This window comes from Zosterops lateralis (genome assembly GCF_965231275.1).
Source record: "Zosterops lateralis genome assembly, chromosome: 27".
Taxonomy (NCBI): Eukaryota; Metazoa; Chordata; class Aves; order Passeriformes; family Zosteropidae; genus Zosterops; species Zosterops lateralis.
The window spans coordinates 4,441,514-4,460,576 of NC_139787.1; the positions used below are offsets into that span (position 1 = coordinate 4,441,514).

A 19,063-nucleotide genomic window follows, 5' to 3' on the forward strand; every position below is an offset into this window, starting at 1 on the left:
GCTTGTCAATTCAAAGGAAACCACCAATTGCACCTCACCATCTGTGCTAAACCCCCACAAGTTCCCAGGGGAATGGGGGTGCCAGGGATGGGCAGTGGCCAGGTGGGCGTGGGGGTCGCAGCTCCTTCCCTGGGTGCCTCAGAATTTGGGATGACCCGGGCTAAGCAAAGCCCCGGTGTGCTCGTGGTCTGCTGGGGTCACCCCAGGTGAATTCTGAGGGGCTCTGGGTCTGTGACCCACCCCCCAAACCCGAGGGGCTTTTTCCTCTCTTCATTTCCATTTCCTTCCTTTTTCGGTAACTTTTGCATCCCCCTCCAGTTCCCTGCTCAGCGATCCTGGGGAGCTCCTGAGCAGGTACCGGGTTGAGGGGACCCCATGGAGGGGAAAAAGGGTGCGGGGGCTGTAGGAGAGGTGGGGGGGTTTGGGGACTGGGGGTGTCCAGCCTTGCACCCCCCACACTTTCACTTTGTCTCTCCTGCAGCAGAAGGAAGAGGCCGTTTGTGCTGAGTCAGACGGGAGGGGCGAGTTCTGTCCTGGGGGGCACATCCAGGGGGTCCTGTCCCTGTTCAGGGGTGTCCCTGTTCTGGGGGTTGATAAAAATGAAATTTGGAATGTTTATCTTGTAATGTAGCAGTGAGGGGCCACCTCCGTGGCACCTCCCCCCCAGACCACCTTAAAAACGAACCTCGAGAGCTCCATTCAAAGAAGCCCGGCACCGCGGGCCCCCCCCCACCCCCAACGACGGAGCGAGAGAGACCAGCGGAGCAGCCAGCGCTGCCGCCGCCAAAGACCGAGAGAAAGGGCTTCGAAGAAAGGCGAGGCGCGGGCCTCGCCCCCAGTCTCTCCCCCCATTCGGGCGGCTGTCTGCGAGCCCCCCGCTCCCGGAGCGAGCCACTGCGGTGGAGCTCGTCCCCGCTGGCACCGTGCTGTGGCGCGGCGGCGGTGGCCTGGGGCGAGAGCGAACAGAACCGACCGCTTCTCCCTGCCCACAGCGGGGACCCCAGTGAGCGGGGCCGTCCGGCCCCGACCCCCGCAGCCACCATGAAGCTAGCTTCCAGTGTCCCCGAGACTGCCAGGCCCAGCGCTGCCCATCGCAAAGACCCCGGCCGCCCGCAGCCGCCGCCGCCGAGACTGAGAAAGAGGGGCCGGCCACCCCCCCCAAGCCCGGCACGGGAAATCCCAGAGCCCGCGGAGCCGCCCCCACAGCGTGGCTCCAGCCGGCGGCAGCCACCACCGCCGAAGCGGAAAAAAGAGGGGCCAGCCGCTCCCCCCAAGCTCGGCACAGAGAATTCCAGCCCCCGCAAAGCCGCCTTTCCCCGGCGTGGCTCCAGCTGCCATGCCGCCCGCCCGGCTCAAGCCCAGTCGCTGAGAAGCCCCAAAGCCCGCACGTGGCTCAGTCTGCCCGCAGCCAGCCGCCGCTGCTGGATGGCGCGTCCACAGGCCTGCAGGGCCGCGTCCCCGAGCGCACCCGGGCCGCCGCCCCGCTCCAAGAAGAGAGAACCCACGCCCGCCACATCTAGCAGCCCTGGTGCTGCCCAGCCCCGAGGCCTCCGAAACGCCATATTGGATACTATGAGAGCTCGCAGCCCCTGCTGCCCAGGCCGACCCCGCATGCAAATCAAAGACCCCGAAATGCATCTCAGGACCCCTTTTAACACCAAAAACCCCTTAAAAAATAAAACTAAGTAAAATTAAAACACACAAGAACCAATGCTAAGCCGTGTAGACTCTAAAGTATCAAAAGAACTGATTTCTCCGGTTTTTCTTACTAGCTGTAAGTTAAAAATGCTAAACCAGAAGTGAGACCCCCGGAGAAAACAAAAAAAACCTCAGAACCCTGGGTTTACTCTCAGCGAGGGGCGGGTTCTCCAGCTCTGCTCAACTCCCTGCAGCACAGCTGAAAAGACCCTCCTCCTCCACGGCGCGCACGGGCAGCCAAAAACCCCTCAAGCAACTATTGTAAGAGCTAATTAATAAAGGCATTTTAAGGAGATTAATATTATCTCCGCCCATTTTTATTCATAACAGGGGTGACACATCCTGGGGGTGGCACATCCAGAGGATCCTGTCCTGGGGACGAGCGTGGAAAGATCGAGCAGTGGCTCTGCCCCCCGGCCGTGCTGGGGCTGAAGTGGTGACCCCAAATGGTCGCCCCGTCAGTGCCCGGAGCTGTTGGTCCCATTGCCACGGCAACAGCCGGTCCCGACACACGGCGACAGTGGCCTTGGACATGCTGTCACAGCCGCCGGGGACACAGGGCCACCGTCGGTGGCCGCAGCCCGGGACAGTCCCGGTCCCGGCAGCGCGATGGCAGCCGCGACGTACAACAGTGACCCGAGAGCAGGACTCGGCTCCCGCAGTGCCGGGGGCTCCTCCCCGGGCTCCCTGGTCCCCTCGGCCCTCCCGGCACCTCCCTCCCGGCACCCCCCGCCCGCCCCAGGGCCGGGCCCGGCGGAGGCTCCGCAGCAGCTCCGGGGCTCAGACGCCGCTCGGGGAGCGCCAGGTGCGGGGCTTTGGGCACCGGGGGGCACCGGGCAGGGCTGGGCCGGGGATGGGCTGAGCTGGGCTCGGCCCGAGGGGCTCGGCAGCTGCGGGATCGGTGCCCGTGGCCACGGGGCGGCACCGCCGCAGGTCCCCGAGCCCTTGGCCGGTGTCACCCAGAGGGGACAAACAGGGAGCGGCAGCTCCTTCCCCTGTGCGGGGCAGCTGCGAGGGAACCGGTCCGGAAATGCCCCAATCGATCATTTTGTCCCTGTCCCCAAGGGACTGAGAGAGCCCCAAAAATCCTGCAAATCCCACACGGATCTGCTCAACAACCTGACCGGGACCCTCCTCCTTCCGAGCTGACCTGGCACAGCTGAACAAACAAAAACCATTTCTCCCGGTTTAATCAAAAAGCTGCGTTTTAGGTGCAATGGGAGGTACAAGGGTGCTGTGCCCCCTGGCACTGGAGGAGGGAATGGGGAGCCCCTGGGGGTACTGGGAGCACTGGGAGCTCTGGAACGGGGAGCTGTGGGCAGCCCCACATGGGACCCCCCACTCGTGGCCACCCCCGGGCACGGTGGGCACCCACAGGAGCTGGGGGGGGACACACACAGGGGGTGGCCTTGGGCAGGGACCTCCAGTGCCCCCAGTGTGTCCCCAGTGTCACAGCACGTTCCCGTAGATGTCACTGGGGTCCTGCTGTCCCTTGTGAGGTCCTGGCAGCTCCATGTAGGTCACCTGGGAGAATGTGGCATGGGGGGGCCCTGCAAGAGACATTGGTTGTGGGGACCTGGGTGGGGGGTGACACCCATGGGTGACATGTCCCTGTGTCCCCACCCTGTACTCACCCCCTGCCCACTTGGTGCTCACAACGTGGGTGTACAGCACCTCCCCCTCCTCTGGGGGGGCGGGGGTGGGGGGGTTTCAGGTGAGGGTAAAATGGGGGGTCAGACCTGGGGCCCCCCACTCACCTTTCCTGCTGCTTCCTGAGGGCTGCAAAGGGAAGGGGGGAGGGGTGACTGTGGGGTCCTCAGGGCCCCTGAACACCCTCAGGACCCCTGACTGCTCCCAGAACCCTTGAGCATCCCTTAAACTGCAAAAAAACTTGAACCACCTGTTGAAGCCCCTGAGCCCCTGGAGCCCCCATATTCCTCCCAAACCCCTGACAGAAGCCTTAACATCTCTGCACGACCCTCCAGGACCTCCCCAAATCCCCCAGGACCCCCAGCTGAGGTCTCTGGGGGCTCAGCTTCACCCGAGTTAGGAGCTGTTGGTGACACCCTATGGCCCCCCTACTCTGCGGGTGCTTCACCCCAATCCCTGCAATCCCCATTCCCCGTCATTGTCACTCACCGAGGCGGTGCCACCGGTGCCAACCGATGATGACAGCCACGAGCAGGACCAGGAACAGGAGGGACCCGCTGACCCCTGCGGCCACTGCTGGGGACAGAGGGGGACAGGGTGGGGTCACCCCGAACCACGAGAATTCTGCACCCCCCATGTGACCCCGTGGGAGCCCACCTTTGCCTTCATGTCCCCACCATGTCACCTCCAGGGCCAGCTCAGGGCTGAGTGCCCAGAACACGCGGTGCCCGTCCTGTCCCAGGTGGTTGGTGGCCACGCACTGGTAGGTGCCTGAATGTCCCACATCGACGTCCCCAAGCTCCAGGACAGGACCCCAGGCCACCTCCTGCCCATTGTGCAGCCAGGTGAAGGTGACAGGGGCTGAGCCCACCTGCACCAAGCAGCACAGGGTCACATTGTCACCTGCTCGCACCTGGTGTGACAGGGGACTGGGGGTGATGGTGACATTGGCCACAGGCACTGTGGGGACACAGACAGGGCTGGCACCTGGTGAGGTGACATCGGGGGTGTCATGGGTGGGATCAACCCCTCCCCAAGAGTCCTGCTCACCCAGGACAGTGACATTCAGGGGGACACTCTCCTCCATGCTGTCCCCATTGCTGACCCGGCAGTGGTAGTGGCCGCTGTCATTGTCGCCAGTGTGTCGCACCTCCAGGTGGGGGCCAGTGCCCAGTGGTGCCCCAGAGCCCCCCCGGTGCCAGGTGAAGGTCAGGGGACCTGTCCCCGCGGCCACCTCACAGCTCAGCACCAGAGTGTCCCCCGGTGCCACCTGTCCCCCAGGGGGCTGTGCCCATATGGACACCCATGGGATCAGGATTTCTGCGGGAGACGACAACAGCAGGGGACAGTGAGGGACATGATGGGACAGTGAGGGACATGGTAGGGTAGTGGAGAGAGGCAGGGTTACCCCAGGGAGGAAGAAGGGGCAGAGAGCTGGGGGGAGGCCTGGAAAGGAACCCCAAGGATGGATGGAGGGTTCAGGGAGGGGACACCTGGAAAGGGACAGGGGGGGACCCCGGCGAAGGTGTGGGGACCCAGGGAGGGGATGGTGGGACCTGGGGACCGTGGGGGAAGATCATGGAGGGGTGGGGTTGTCTCAGGTATTGGCAAAGGGACCCAGTGACGGATGAGGGGATAAGGAGGGGGACTCGAGTAGTGATGGGGGGACATAGAAAAAGTTTACAGAAAGATGGGGGTACCCACATAGGGCTGGGGGATCCAGTGAGAGACCTGGAAATGCTCTGGGCAGTAATGGGGGTCTGCAGGCCAGTCTGGGGGTCACCAGACGGGGCTGAGTGTCCCCAGCCAGGGGACCCAAGGAGGCTGTGGGGATGAGGCTCACCGTGCACTGTCACTGTCACCGGCGACGACTTCTGCCGCTCCCATGACCCCTTGGAGTACACCTGGCCCTCACAATGGTAGCGGCCGCTGTCGTTCAGCTGCAGAGACGACAGGGACAGTTCGGTCCCAGGGCGGGGGCTCCTAACCTCCTCATTCCCATGGTAGAATCGCACCTGGGTGACTGAATTGTTCCACCAGCCCCGGCAGCGCAGTGTCACTGTGTCCCCCTCCAGCAGTGCCCGTGCTGGCACCTGCAGCACCAACGGGTCTGTGGGACATGGGGGTCCTGTCACACCAGGGGGGTCCTGTTTTCACAGGGCCCCCATATTGAGTCACACCCAGAGCACCAGGGGTCCCCACTTCCACAAACAGGGTCCTCCTGCACTGGGATGCTCTGGGATGTCCCCGTGTGCAGGGGATGGGCTCTGGTCACCCCAGGAGGTGACCCATGGAGCAGAGCCCACCCAGAACCCTCGGGGTGCCACAGGTGCCACCCTGGGATACCCAAACACCCCTCACCATTCAAGACGCTCACTGTGTGGCTGAACCCGCTGCCAGGTCTGTAACACTGGTAGGTGCCACTCTTGGTGACAGTGAAGTTGTCGAGTTCCTTTGGCTGCCAGCTCTGCTCATTCACGTACCAGGTGGTGTCACTGGCAGTCCCCGAGCCCTGGCAGATCAGTGTCACCTGGTCCCACAGCACCGCCAGCCTCCAGGGAGGCTCCACCAGGAGCTGGGTGGTCTGGGCACCTGCAGGTGGCAGGGGACACCAGCCTGCCAGGGCCAGTGTGGGGCTGGGGACAGGGGGGTGGGGACATGGCATCCCCTGAGGACTCACCAGCGAGGCCGAGGGTCTGGGCTGGAAGGGAGAAGGGACAGGGCTGGATCAGGGTAGCCCCTTAGAGAGAGGTATGGGGGCACAGGGTGTGGGGGCTGTCCCTGAACTGTCACCAGAGGGACACAGGTGGGGCACAGATGTCTCAGAGATTGGGGAACTGCAGGCACCCCATGCTCAGGCAGGACATGAGGACATTGTGGACATCCCAGGCATGGGGACCCTGTGCTGGCACAGGTCACCCCCACCAGCCCTACGGCCTCTGTCCCCATGGCCCATCTGCATGGTGCTTGTCCCCTTGTCCCTGTCCCTGCATTCCTGTCACTCTGTCCCTGTTCTCACAGCTGCACCAGCCCCACAATTCCTCTCCCCACTTTCAGGTCCCTCCAGTCCTGTCCTCCTGATCCTGTCCCCACAGCCACCCCACAACATGGTCACCTCATTGCACTGGCTCTGCTGGCCTTGGGGACCTCAGGGGAGCCTGCAGCCCCCCCATGCCCCCTCCCCACCAGTCTCTGCCTCACCAGGGCCCATCCCCGGGGTGTCAGGCCTGTGCCTGGGGCACTCACCCCACAGGAGCAGCGCCACCTTCCCGGCCATCCCCATGTCCCCAGCCATGTGGACTGGCTGTCACTTGCTGCTGTGGCCACTTGTCCCCTGGGTGGCGGCTCTTCGGATGAAGAGGAAGGAAGCGAGGTCACGTCTCGTCCCCACGTGTAGGTGGCACCTGGTGGGGGCAGGGTGTGCACAAACCGGGGACAGGTTGTGGGCAGGCTGGGGACAGGCTGGGGTCAAGGCTGGGCAGCACAAGGTGGCATATGGGGTTCTCCGGAGTGGGGGGCTCAGGGGGTTGGAGTAGCCAGAGATGGGTGTCCAGGGGAATGGGGGTCCAGGGGAATGGGGTCCCTGGGGAATGGAGGTCCTGGCAGTGGGGAGTCACTGAGGATGGGGGTGCCATAGGAATGGGGGTCCTTAGGGCTGGGGGGACTCAGGGCTGGGAGTCCCAGCGGAATGTGGGCTCCAGGGATTTGGGGTGATGGGATGCGTGTGCCAGGGATGATGGCACCATTGGAATGGTGGCTCCTGGGAGAGTGAAGGCCATGGGGGAAGGGGGATTTCAGAAGATGGATTGAAGGGGAGAGGGTCCCTCGGGAATGGGGGCCCTGGGCCATGGAGATCCTGGGGAATGGCAGTCGTGGGGGCCCAGGGAGGAGGCACATAAGGATTGGGGATCCCAGGGATGGACAGTGGCTGGGCCATGGGTCACAGCTCCTTCCATGGGTGCCTCAGATTTTGGGGTGACGCAGAGCCCAGCAGTGCCCCTGAGGTGCTCATGGCCTGGTGATCACCCCAGGCAGAATCAAAGGTGCTCTAAGTCTGTGTCCCTCCACCTCCCAGTGATCTTTCCTCTCTTCATTTCCATTTCCTTCCTTTTTCTTTCAGTTTCACAATCCCCCAGTTTGTGCCTTGATGATCCTGGGGAGCACCTGAGCAGGGAACTTGGGCTGAGTGTCACACGGGGGGTTGAGTTCTGTCCTGGGGGGCTCATCCACGGGGGTCCTGTCCCGGGAGGAGACACATGCTGGCCAAGGGAATCCTGTCCTGGGGGATGGCAGCTCTGGGAGGGTTCCAGACTTCTCCATTCTTGCTGGTCCCCTGCAGGATCTGAGAGGGTAAGAACAGCTTGGGAATGGAGCCCCAGGCAGGAAGGAGCTCCCCAACTCCTCCTCCTTGAAGCCAGTGCCCATCCAAGTGTGGGGCCCAGCCATGGCCCAGCCCCAGTGCACAGGGATGGGCATTGGCCAGCCCTGCTCTGGCCAGCCCCAGCTGGCAGCCAGGACCTGAGGGTCCCCCTGCCCCCTTGGCTTTGATTCTGGCAGCTTCAGACCTGCTGCAAAGGTGAGAATTCTGTGGGGGCAGAAAAAAGGCCTGTCTGTGGTTTGCTCAGGCCTGTGCAAGAAGCACAAAAGCCAATGGGAGCCCAAGCAGTGGCTCTGTGAGGGCCTTTGATGGTTTTCAGAGCAGGGCTGGCTGGAAACAGCCCCTGCAGGGGCAGCTGTAAGGGAAACGGTCTGGAAATGCAGCAATTGATCATTTCTTCCCTGTCAGCAAAGGGGCTGAGAGCCGCAGAAATTCTGCAAAAACAACAATCTGCTCAAACAGACCTGGAAATTCCTCCTTCCTGTGTCCAACCTGCAGCCCTTTGGAACTCTGCAGAAATAATTTTTGGGTCTGGCTGCTGCCTCCAGGCAAGAGGGAAAAGTGTGGAAATATTGAGCAGGGCCTCTGCCCTGTGGTTATGGTGTGGCTGTGTGGAGTGACCCTGTGTGGATTTCAGGTGTTTGAAAAATATTATATGATTGGCTTTTCACAAATATTGATATAAATACTATATGTGTTATATTAGAAAGTTGTGTTGTATTAATATAGTATGCTTGAACTATCTGTTTGGCCAGGATAACATCCAGTAAACATGTAGAGAAAACCATGCTATTGATATACCCACTATCAGCATCTGCCATCTGAAGAAAGTATAGACCACGGGCCAAGCTGGAGGTGATAGTGAAGACACAGCAAAGAAAGAGGCATGCTCTAAAAAGGCGGACGTGAGGAGGGAGCATGCTAAACACTTCCTGGAATATCAAAACTACTTTGTGGAAAAGTTTGAATATTTAACAAGACTGATGCAATAGAAAGGGTATTTAACAAGGGCTCTGAAATAGCAGGTTGTGGACTTGGCTGAGTGCCAAGTCACTCGGCCATCTGTACTTTGCTTTTTTTGTTTCCTAATTGTCTTATATTTTTATTATTATTAAACCTCTTTCTTAAAATTTACCAGGAAAATGAAATCTGTTTTTCACACAGGTGTCCCCAAAGCTGCTCCATCCCTGCCCTCCTCACCTGCACAGGGCACAGGGAATAGACAGGGCTCTGCCCCGCCCCTGCCCCGCCCATTCCAGGGCACCCCCCGAGTGCCCAAAGCTGTGGGGGCGTTACCCTGGCAACGGTCGGTCCCGACACATCACAACAGTGGCTTGGGACACGCTGTCACAGTCGGTTCAGACACCCCGTGACAGTCCTGGCACTCGCAGTGCGATGGCAGCTGGGCCCTTCCCAGTGCTCTGGGACCACCGTGCCGGTCCCTCCTTCCCGCAGAGCCCAGCCCAGGGTCTCTGCTCCCCCGCCGGGCCGGGGTCTCCCCTCGGCCATTTCGGTCCCTCCACCCTCGGGGCTCCCCACTGGGGTCCCGGTCCCTCCATCCCGGCCCCTCCCACCCGGTGCCCCCGGCCCCTCCGGCCGCGCCCCCCGACAGCCGCAGGGCCGGCACCGGCAGAGGCTCCCGAGCTCCTGCAGGATGAGCCGTTCCTCGGGCAGCGCCGCCTGAGCGGGGCCCGGCTCCCTCCCGCCGTCCTTGCCCGCAGCACTCGGGCTCCAGCAGCCCCGGGCTGATCCTTCGGGATGTGCCCACCGCTCCCACAGCGCTGCCCTTTGTCGGGAACAAGCCCAGGAGTGCCCAAATCGTCCCCAAGGCCTGATCTGAGACCTCCTGTGAGGCTGTGCCCGAGCCCTGAGGGGGTTTTGGAGCCCAATGGGTGTCACTGCTCTGTCCCAAAATCTCGGGGCAGCACAAATGGCAAGCGATGCCCCACCCTGCCCCAGCCCCGTGGGCCTCACCTGAGCACCCTGTGCAATTCCCGGTGCTCCTGCTCCACCTGCATGGCCAGGTGCTGTTCCCGTGGCCACCTGCTCCAGCCGCTCCCGCCTCAGCCGCTGCTCCAGCTCGGCCTTCCTGGCCACATGGCACAGGCACTGAATCATCCCCAACACCAGCAAAAACCAGCAGAAAACCTTCCTGGCAGCCAAAATTGCTCCTTGTGGGCAGAGCTGGGGGAACCTGTCCCACAAAATGTGTCCAATGCTAAAAAGGCCCAGAAAAGTCAGGGGAGTCATGTCTTTGTGCACAGGGATGGTTTTGGAGGATGGCTGAACTTCAGGAACCCCAGCCCAAGTTACAAGACCTCGTTAAGGCTCTACAGCACTCAGAGCAGAATAAGGGCATTGGTCCAACCAGCCCCAATTTCGCCCCATTTTGCACTCTCAAGTCACTGCTCCTGGCCCAGGCTGACCCTGTGCTCCAGCTGGAGCTGCAGAGCCCTCAGGGCCTGTGGCTGTGCTCTCCTTCTCCTCCTTCCCTTGTGGCTGCTGTGTCAGGACCAGCAGTGGCCCAGGAAGAGCAGGAACTCCAAACGTGGGCTGGAGCCCCCTGAGGAGCCCTGGCAGCGGCAGCACCGAGCACCTGCTTTCCTCACCATCCCAGGGGAATTCAACACTCCCAATGCTGCTGTGACAGGGCTGAAGGAGGAAAGAGGAGTGAAAGGCTGAGGGTTTTTGGTAATTGGTGCCTAATGGCACGAGAGGTGCTGTTGTGATCCCGAGACTTGGCTGGGCAGTCGGTGCAGCCTTCCCTCCGTTTGGGATTATGGTGTCGAGTTATGTGTGTTGCACAGGGCGTGTGCCTGGTCCCGGGACGCTGCTACGCTGCCACTCAGCACTACAATCCAACCTGCTGCCTTGGCCTCTTCTGCCCGCTGCCGGTGGTGGTGCCGGGACCGATTGGTGGCCGTGAGTTTGCAAAAGGAGCGATTTCCCCTCCTCCCTCCCGGCCGAGGCCGCCATCGGCCCTGAGGGGATCGAGCTGGCACCGGGGCGCCCCCTGCTGGCCGGGAGTGCTCCCTGCAGCGCCCCCTGCTGGCCGGGAGTGCTCCCTGCAGCGCCCCCTGCTGGCCGGGAGTGCTCCCTGCAGCGCCCCCTGCTGGCCGAGCATTCTACCTGCAGCGCCCCCTGCTGGCCGAGCATTCTACCTGCAGCACCCCCTGGCGGACAAGGTCATACCTGCACCAATGGTGAAAAACCAGCCCTGAGCAGGTGGGAGAGTTCTGGTTTTGTGTTGCTTGTTCTGTTGTCTTCTAAAAATTTTCTAGTAAAGTATACACTTCCCTACATCTTTTCCTGGAAAACCAACAATTTTTTGAAATTATAAAAAGTTTTAGGCATGGGTCTTCTTTCCATTTCAGGAAGGTTTCTGCTTTCCTTGGCAGACATTTTTCTTTTAAACCAAGACAGTTGCCAGCTCCGGGGTTCCAGCATGGATCGAACAAACACTCCAAGACAGGGTGAGACACAGGGCCACTTCATGCTCTGCCTTTGAAGCCCTCTAAGACCACTCAGGACTTGGGTTTGACAGAGAACCTCACTGCCCCCAGTGTGCCATGGCTGACAGACTGATTGACAGACAGGGCCCTATCTCACCAAAAGCACGGCCTGGCCCACCCCTGCCACACTGGTGGTCCAAAATGTCTCTAGATATCAAATTTTTCCCTTCTCTGACAGCCCACTCTGTGCCATGGCCTGATCCTGACTGCCCTGGAAAATGGGGAGGCTCCAGAACCTCCACAGGGCCTTTGTGACATCATCATGTGGGGAACACAGCAGAAGAGGGATATGGAAAATGGGAGAAGATGATCCAGAGCCTCCTGAAGGCACTTTGGCCATTAGAACAGTGAAGGTCCAGGGCCCTGCCAGGTCCCTCTGGTGGAGAAAATATGCTGGGGGAATTGTCCTGTGTTTGTTCCTTTTTGGGAACTTTCCCTGGAAATTTCCCTTTGGATTCTGAATCTTGTTGCTGTTGGTTTTATTCTGTTGTTGCTGTTTGCAGGATTTTTCGTTTTCTTTCAGCCCTTTGCGATCTTTGCCTTCTGTGCCCCCACTGGCAGGGGGAGGGGCAGTTTTTATTGGCAACACACACTCCTGTGGGTGCCCATGGGTGGGGCCCATTGTGCCCTTTAGTCCCCTGAAGTCACAGCACAACCTCATAGATGTCACTGGTCTCCTTTGGTCGACTGTGGGGTCCCGGCAGCTCTGCGTATGTCACCTGAAGTTCCTGGAGAAGGGTGACGCAGGGGGACCCTGCAGGAGACACCAGTTGAGGATACCAAGGTAGGGGATGACACCGGTGGGTGACGTGTCACTGTCACCCCCACCACTGTACTCACGCCGTGCCTGTTTGGTGCTCATGACATGGGTGTACAGAACCTCTCCCTCCTCTGGGGGGGCCACAGGCTCTGGGGGTGCCCTGCGGAGATAAAGAGGATTTGTGAGAGGGGATGGAGAGTGGTGGGGTGGGAGTAAAAGAGGGGCCACAGCTGCAGAACCCCCACTCACCTTTCTGGGTGCTTCCTGGTGGCTGCAGAGGAAAGAGGGGAGAGGTGAATGTGGGTCCCTGGAGCCCTGACCCCTCTCAGGATTCCTGAACTCCTACAAGACCCTCAATTCCCATGAGGAATCCCAAGTATCCCTGAAGCCCCCCAGAATTCATGAACGTTTTCAGTGCACCCAGCCAACTCAGTCTCAAGAACCCAAAGCCTGGCAGGGAGAGAGACCCCCCAAAACCACCCCAGGACTTCTGAAGGAAACCCCAACACCCCTGCAGCACCCTCCAGCACCTCCCCAAACCTTACAGGATCCCCAGCCAAGATTAAAATTCTGGGGCTTTGAGTGCTGCCCAATCGCTCCCCAACTCTTCAGGGCTTCCTACAGCTCCCTGGGATCCCTGTCCCTTCATTGTCACCCACCAAGGCGGTGCCACCAGTGCCAGGCAACAATGACAGCCACAAGCAGGACCAGGAACAGGAGGGACCCACCAACCCCTGCGGCCACTGCAAGTAACAGAAAGGGAAACATCAGGATCACCCATCACCCCAGGGGTCCTGCACTCCCTAATGACCCAGTGACCCTACCTGTGACCCCATGTCCCTGTGGTGTCACCTCCAGGGCCAGCTCAGGGCTGAGTGCCCGGAACACGCGGTGCCCGTCCTGTCCCAGCTGGTTGGTGGCCACGCACTGGTAGGTGCCTGAATGTCCCACATCGACGTCCCCAAGCTCCAGGACAGGACCCTGGGCCACCTCCTGCCCACTGTGCAGCCAGGTGAAGGTGACAGGGGCTGAGCCCACCTGCACTGAGCAGCGCAGGGTCACAGGGTCACCTGTGTGCACCTGGTGTGACAGGGGACCGGGGGTGATGGTGGCATTGGCCACGGGCACTGCAGGGAGAGAGGTGGGTCTGAGGATGGGGGGAGGTGCTGGCAGCCAGCAAGAGGCACAGGGACATGGGGATGAGAGTTTCCTGGAGGGTGCTGTGGGTGGGGCCACCTCCAGCGTGAGGGTCACACTCACCCAGGACAGTGACATTCAGGGGGACACTCTCAGCCACACTGTCCCCGTTGCTAGCCCGGCACTGGTAGTGGCCGCTGTCATTGTCCCCAACGTGCTGCAGCTCCAGGTGGGGGCTGGTGCCCAGTGGTGCCCCCGAGCCTTCCCGGTGCCAGGAGAAGGAAAGCGGACCTGTCCCCGTGGCCACCACGCAGCTCAGCACCAGGTGGTCCCCCAGTGCCACCTGTCCCCCGGGGGGCTGTGCCCACACAGACACACCAGAGACTGGGACTCCTGTGGGAGGGGGGGACACAGGTGGGGTTTTCGAGGGGCAGGGGGACCCAGTGAGGATGAGGGCACCCAGAGTTGATGAGGGGCATAGAAAAGAACCCCAAGGAATGATAGGCATTTAGAGAGGGGACACCTGGAGTGGGCTTAGGGGGCACCTGCGGGAGGGTATGGTAGGACCTGGGGACCATGAGGGGAGATCAGAGAGGGATGGGGTTGGCCCAGGAATGGGTGAAGGGACTCAGTGAAGGATGGGGGGAAAGGCAGTGGGACCCGAGCAGTGATTGAAGACATGGAAAAATTCTAGAGGAAAGATGGGAGTACCCAGGAAGGGATGGAGGACTTGGTGAGGGACCCAGGAAAGGATGGTTAACCCCAGACAGGCACTGGAGGGGACTGGGGCGTCTGGGCAGGAATGGAGGGCCCCAGGCAGGGCAGAGGACCTGGGAAGGGCTGTGGGGGCTCCCCGTGCCCATCCCCGCACTCACTGCGCACCGTGACGCGGAGCCGGGCGCTGCTCTTCTGCACAGTCCCCACCTCAGAGCGCACCTGGCAGCTGTAATTCCCCGAGTGGGAGACCCCCACAGAGGGCACCAGGAGCTGCGGGGACCCCTGCGGGCCTCCCACCAACTGCCCGTTGTGATAGAAGAGGTGCAGGAGGCGGATTTGGGACCGCAGGGGGCTGGGGGTGCTGAGGCAGCTGAGATTGACGGTGGACCCCTCGATGGGCTCGGGGGGGCCCTCCAGCACAGGCACTGTGAAGAGCTCTGGGAAGGAGAGGGGAGGTGACGACTGTGAATCTGAGTTCACTGAGAAGGGGCTTTGTGGGTGTCAGGATATTGGAGTTCCAGCCATGGGGTTGCTCACTGTGCACTGTCACTGTCACTGGAGATGACAATAGCCGCCAGAAGCGCAATGAGCCCTCACAGTGGTAGCGGCCGCTGTGGTGCAGCTGCAGGGGGTACAGGGACAGCTCGGTCCCCCTGAGGAAGCCTCCTGGATCTTTCTCATCCTGATAAAATTGCACCTTGGTGACTGATGTGTCCTGCATGGCCCGGCAGCGCAGTGTCACCATGTCCCCCTCCAGCAGCGTCCGTGCTGGCACCTGCAGCACCAGCTGGTCTGTGGGACAGGAGGGTACAATCACACTGAAGGGATTGGGACAGGTCCAAGGTGGGTGCCCATGGCACCAGGGACATGTGGGTGGAGTCTCCATTGTGCAGGAGGATCTCAGGAACACCAGGAGCAACTCCATGCCACAGGGGTCACCACGGGGTTCCCATCACACTGGGATGCACTGGGATGCATTGAGATGTCCCTATGTACAGGGAACAGGCTCTTGCCACACGAGGGGTGTGAGGCCCCACACGGAGTGGAGCCCACCCAGATCTATCAGGGGGAGACCGTGAGCATTTAAGGTCCCTCCTCACCATTTAAGACTCTCACAGCGGGGCTGAGCCCACTGCCAGGTCTCTGACACGTGTAGGTGCCACTCTTGGTGACAGTGAAGTGGTCACGTCTGTTCTGCCCCCAGCGCTGCCCATCCTTGTACCAGGTGGTGGCACCAGAGGTCCCCGAGGCCTGGCAGGTCAGTGTCACCCGGTCCCACAGCACTGCTGGCATCCAGGGGGGATCCACCAGGAGCTGGGTGGTCTGGGCACCTGCGGGTGACAGGGGACACCAGCCTGCCAGGGCCAGCACAGGGCTGGGGACAGCGGGGTTGGGACATGGCATCTGCTGAAGACTCACCAGCGAGGCCGAGGGTCTGGGCTGGAAGGGAGAAGGGATAGGGCTGGGTGGGGGTGGCCCTGCAGGGACAGAAGCAGCTGGGGATAAGGTGTGGTGTCTGTCTCCAGACTGTCCCCAATGGAATACGGGTGGAGCTGGAGGTCTTGAGGACAGGCACACCTCAATCACCCTAGGTTGAGGCAGGACATGGGGGCACTATGGAAATCCCATGTTTGCACTAGTCAGCTCCACCCAGCCCTACTGCATCTGTCTCCAAAGCCACATCCCCATGGCCCTGCACCTGTGTTCCCATTCCAATGGTGTGTATCCCCATAACCCATCTGCATGGTGCATGGCCCTTGTCCCTGTCCTTGTCCCCACTGCTGCCCTAGCCCCAGAGTTCCTTCTACAACATCCTTTTGTCCACATCTCTATCCCCTTCTTCCTGTCCCCCAAATCCAAGTTCCCCTTTCCCTATCCCCCTGTTCCTGTCCCCACAGCCACCCCATGACTCTGGTCACACTGGGGTCCATGCCCATGCACTGGCTCTGCTGGCCTTGGGGACCTCAGGGGACCCCACAGCCCCCCTGCGCCCCCTCCCCTCCAGTCTCTGCCTCACCAGGGCCCATCCCCAGGGTGTCAGGCTTGTGCCCAGGGCACTCACCCCACAGGAGCAGCGCCACCTTCCCGGCCATCCCCGTGTCCCCAGCCATGAGGACTGGCTGTCACTCGCTGCTGTGGCCACTGGTCCCCTGGGTGGCGGCTCTTCGGATGAAGAGGAAGGAAGCGAGGTCACGTCTTGTCCCCACGTGTAGGTGGCCCTTGGTGGGGGCAGGGTGGGGGAAGGGTGGAGACACAGAAGGGGACAGGCTGGGGACATGATGGGATAGTCTGGGGGCTCAGAGGGGGATGGTGTTCCCAAGAGTGGGGGCCTCAGGAGTTGTGGGGAACCAAGGATGGGTGTCCAGGAGAATGGGGGTCCAGGGGAATTGGGGTCTTCATGCCTTGGTGCATTCAGGGATGGAGGCCCTTCAGGAACATGTTGCCTAGGGATTTAGGGTGATGGGATGTGGGTCCCAGGTATGGGGATGAAGGGCAAAAAAAGGAGACCTCAGCAAGAGGAGTTCTGGGGGAAGATGCTGCCCATGGGATGGGATGAAGCCAATGGTGGTCCTAAGCAATGGGAGTCCTGGAATGGGGGTCCCAGGGAGGAGAGACCAAAGGAATAGTTGTCTCATGGTTGGGTTCCCAGGGGAATGGGGGTCCCAGGGATGGGCAGTGTCAGGTGGGCATGGGGGTTGCAGCTCCTTCCCTGAGTGTCTCAGATTTTGGAGTGACTCAGAGCCTAGCACAGCCCACAGTGTGCTCATGGCCAGGGGGGCACCCCAGGTTGAGGCTCTGGGTCTGTGCCTCACACACACCCCTGGGCTTTTTCCCATCCCCCCATTTCCTGGCTCAGCCATCCCAGGGAACACCTGAGCAGGTAACAGTGGGGGGATCCCAGGAAGGGACAAAGGGGGCTGGGGGGTACAGGCAGTGCCTGGGGGGCTGTGGGGGATGAAAGATTTTCATGTTCTCTTTCCTGTAGCAGAAGGAAGAGGGTATTTATGCTGAGCTGAGGACGTGGGTTCTGTCCTGGGGCAGGGCGGGGATAACCAAAGAGGTCCTGCCCTGAGGGAAAAGGGCTCCTCTGCTGTGGTGACACCGGGATCTTGTCCTGCCACAGGGAGTTCCTCCTTCTGGGGGTGGCACATCTTTGGGGATTCTGGTCCAAGAGGTGGCAAATCCTGGGAACCTGTGTCCTGGAGGACCCTGACCATTTTTACTGTCCCCAATGGGGCCCTCTGATATTTCAGCTGCCGAAACTTAAGGGGCATGTGTTACAACCTTGCCCTGATGATGGTAACTGCTGGCTAAATATGATGTAATTCCCTGATGCCCAGCTGGTTGAGACAAAACTATACACCCAGAATGTAAATGTAAGAATCTTTTCCAACACCATTTTTTTCCCAACTAAAGGGAAATTCAGCAAAAATCAAACTGACAATGTAGAAAATGTTCTGGTTGATAGAATCCTTTTAATCACTGCTCTCCCAACAAGTCACTCACAATAACAACACAAACAAATCACAGAGGAAAAGAGACCTTTTCGTTCCCTTTAGGAGCCCATTGGTGCATCCCACAGCAGGGTTTGCTTGTGGATAACACAGAGTGTGGAATCTCCCCGAGTGTCCTACAGGTCCATGGGATTGTTCCCTGCCTGCTGGGCAGTAACCCAGCCCATAGGGAAGGCTTTGGTTGGGCCATATTTAGGAACTCTTCCCATTTTTCTCCTTCCCACTTATAAACTTGACTTACTCCCCAAGTGTTCTGCTCCCAAAATGGGGAGAACAAACTCTGTCCATGCTAAGAATGGTGCACAGGAACCCATGGAAATGCCCGTGTGTCCCTCAGGGTCTGCTTCCCTGGGAAATGCACTCCTCCCTGCCCTGAATTCCCCTGCCTGGCCACTTCCTGCTCCTGCTGGGACATCCCTGTACCCCAGATCCACTTGTAGAGCCCCTGCTCAATATTTCCAAACTCTTCCCGCTCTGCTGGTGTCCACATCCAGAACCCAAGCATTCTTTCTGGAAGGTTCCAAAGGGCTGCAGGTTTTGTTCAAGGAGGAGGGTCCCAGTCAGGTTCTTTTGGGATTTGCAGAACTTCTGGGGCTCTCTCAGCCCCTTGCTCAGAGGGACAAAACGATCAATTGCTGCATTTCCGGACTGGTTCCCTCACAGCTGCCCCTGCAGGGGCTGTTTCCAGCCAGCCCTGCTCTGAAAACCATCAAAGGCCCTCACAGAGCCACTGCTTGGGCTCCCATTGGCTTTTGTGCTTCTTGCAGGGCTGAGCAAACCACAGGCAGACCTTTTTTCCACCACAGAATTCTCACCTTTGCAGCAGCTCTAAAGCTGCCAGAATCAAAGGCAAGGGGGCAGGGGGGACCCTCAGGTCCTGGCTGCCAGCTGGGGCTGGCCAGAGCAGGGCTGGCCAATGCCCATCCCTGTGCACTGGGGCTGGGCCATAGCTGGGCCCCACACTTGGATGGGCACTGGCTTCAAGGAGGAGTTGGGGAGCTCCTTCCTGCCTGGGGCTCCATTCCCAAGCTGCTCTTGCCGGCTCAGATCCTGCAGGGGATCAGCAAGAATGGAGAAGTCTGGAACGCTCCCGCAGCTGCCATCCCCCAGGACAGGACCCTTTTGGCCAGCATGTGTCCCCCCTGGGACAGGATCCCCCCTGGACAGAACCCACTCCCATGTGACATTCAGCACAAATGGCCTCTTCCTTCTGCTGCAGGAGAGAGAAAGTGAAAGTGTTTTAGGGGCACAGCTGGACACCCCCATCCCCCACAGCCTCTCAACCCTCCCTGCAGACCCCTCACTCCTGCTTCCCCCACCCTGGTGTTCCCCCAGCCCCTTCCCTGCTCAGGTGCTCCACAGGATCATTAAGACAGAAACTGGGGAGATGTGAAATTGAGGGGAAAAAAGGAAGGAAATGGAAATTAAGAGAGGAAAAAGCTTCTGGGGGGTAGGGGGACACAGACTCAGAGCCTCTTGGAATCCCCTTGTGGTGCCTCCCAGGAACATATGAGGGGGGCAATGGTGGGCCTTTGGTCTTCCCAAAATGTGAGGTACACCCCTTGAAGGAGCTGTGACCCATGGCGCCAACCAGCCACTGCCCAACCCTGGCACTCCCATTCACCTGGGACCTTAAACATAGGACCCCCATTCTTTATGCTCCCCCTGCCTGGGACCCCCATCCCAGTACTCACAT

The 19,063-nt window shown here is 60.2% G+C and overlaps 1 protein-coding gene across 1 annotated transcript; it reads right to left on the minus strand.

The window, feature by feature from the left end:
• Positions 1-3,147: 3,147 nt before the first annotated feature.
• LOC310919500 (Fc receptor-like protein 4) lies at positions 3,148-15,256 on the minus strand (the record flags this gene model as incomplete). The annotated part of the gene is made up of 13 exons (XM_083878866.1): positions 3,148-3,248; positions 3,333-3,383; positions 3,838-3,924; positions 4,252-4,308; positions 4,399-4,668; positions 5,192-5,288; positions 5,726-5,923; positions 9,701-9,815; positions 11,958-12,158; positions 12,248-12,269; positions 12,658-12,741; positions 14,390-14,644; positions 14,953-15,256. The coding sequence occupies 13 exons, from the start codon at positions 15,254-15,256 to the stop codon at positions 3,148-3,150; spliced, it is 1,842 nt and encodes a 613-aa protein (XP_083734992.1).
• Positions 15,257-19,063: the final 3,807 nt, after the last annotated feature.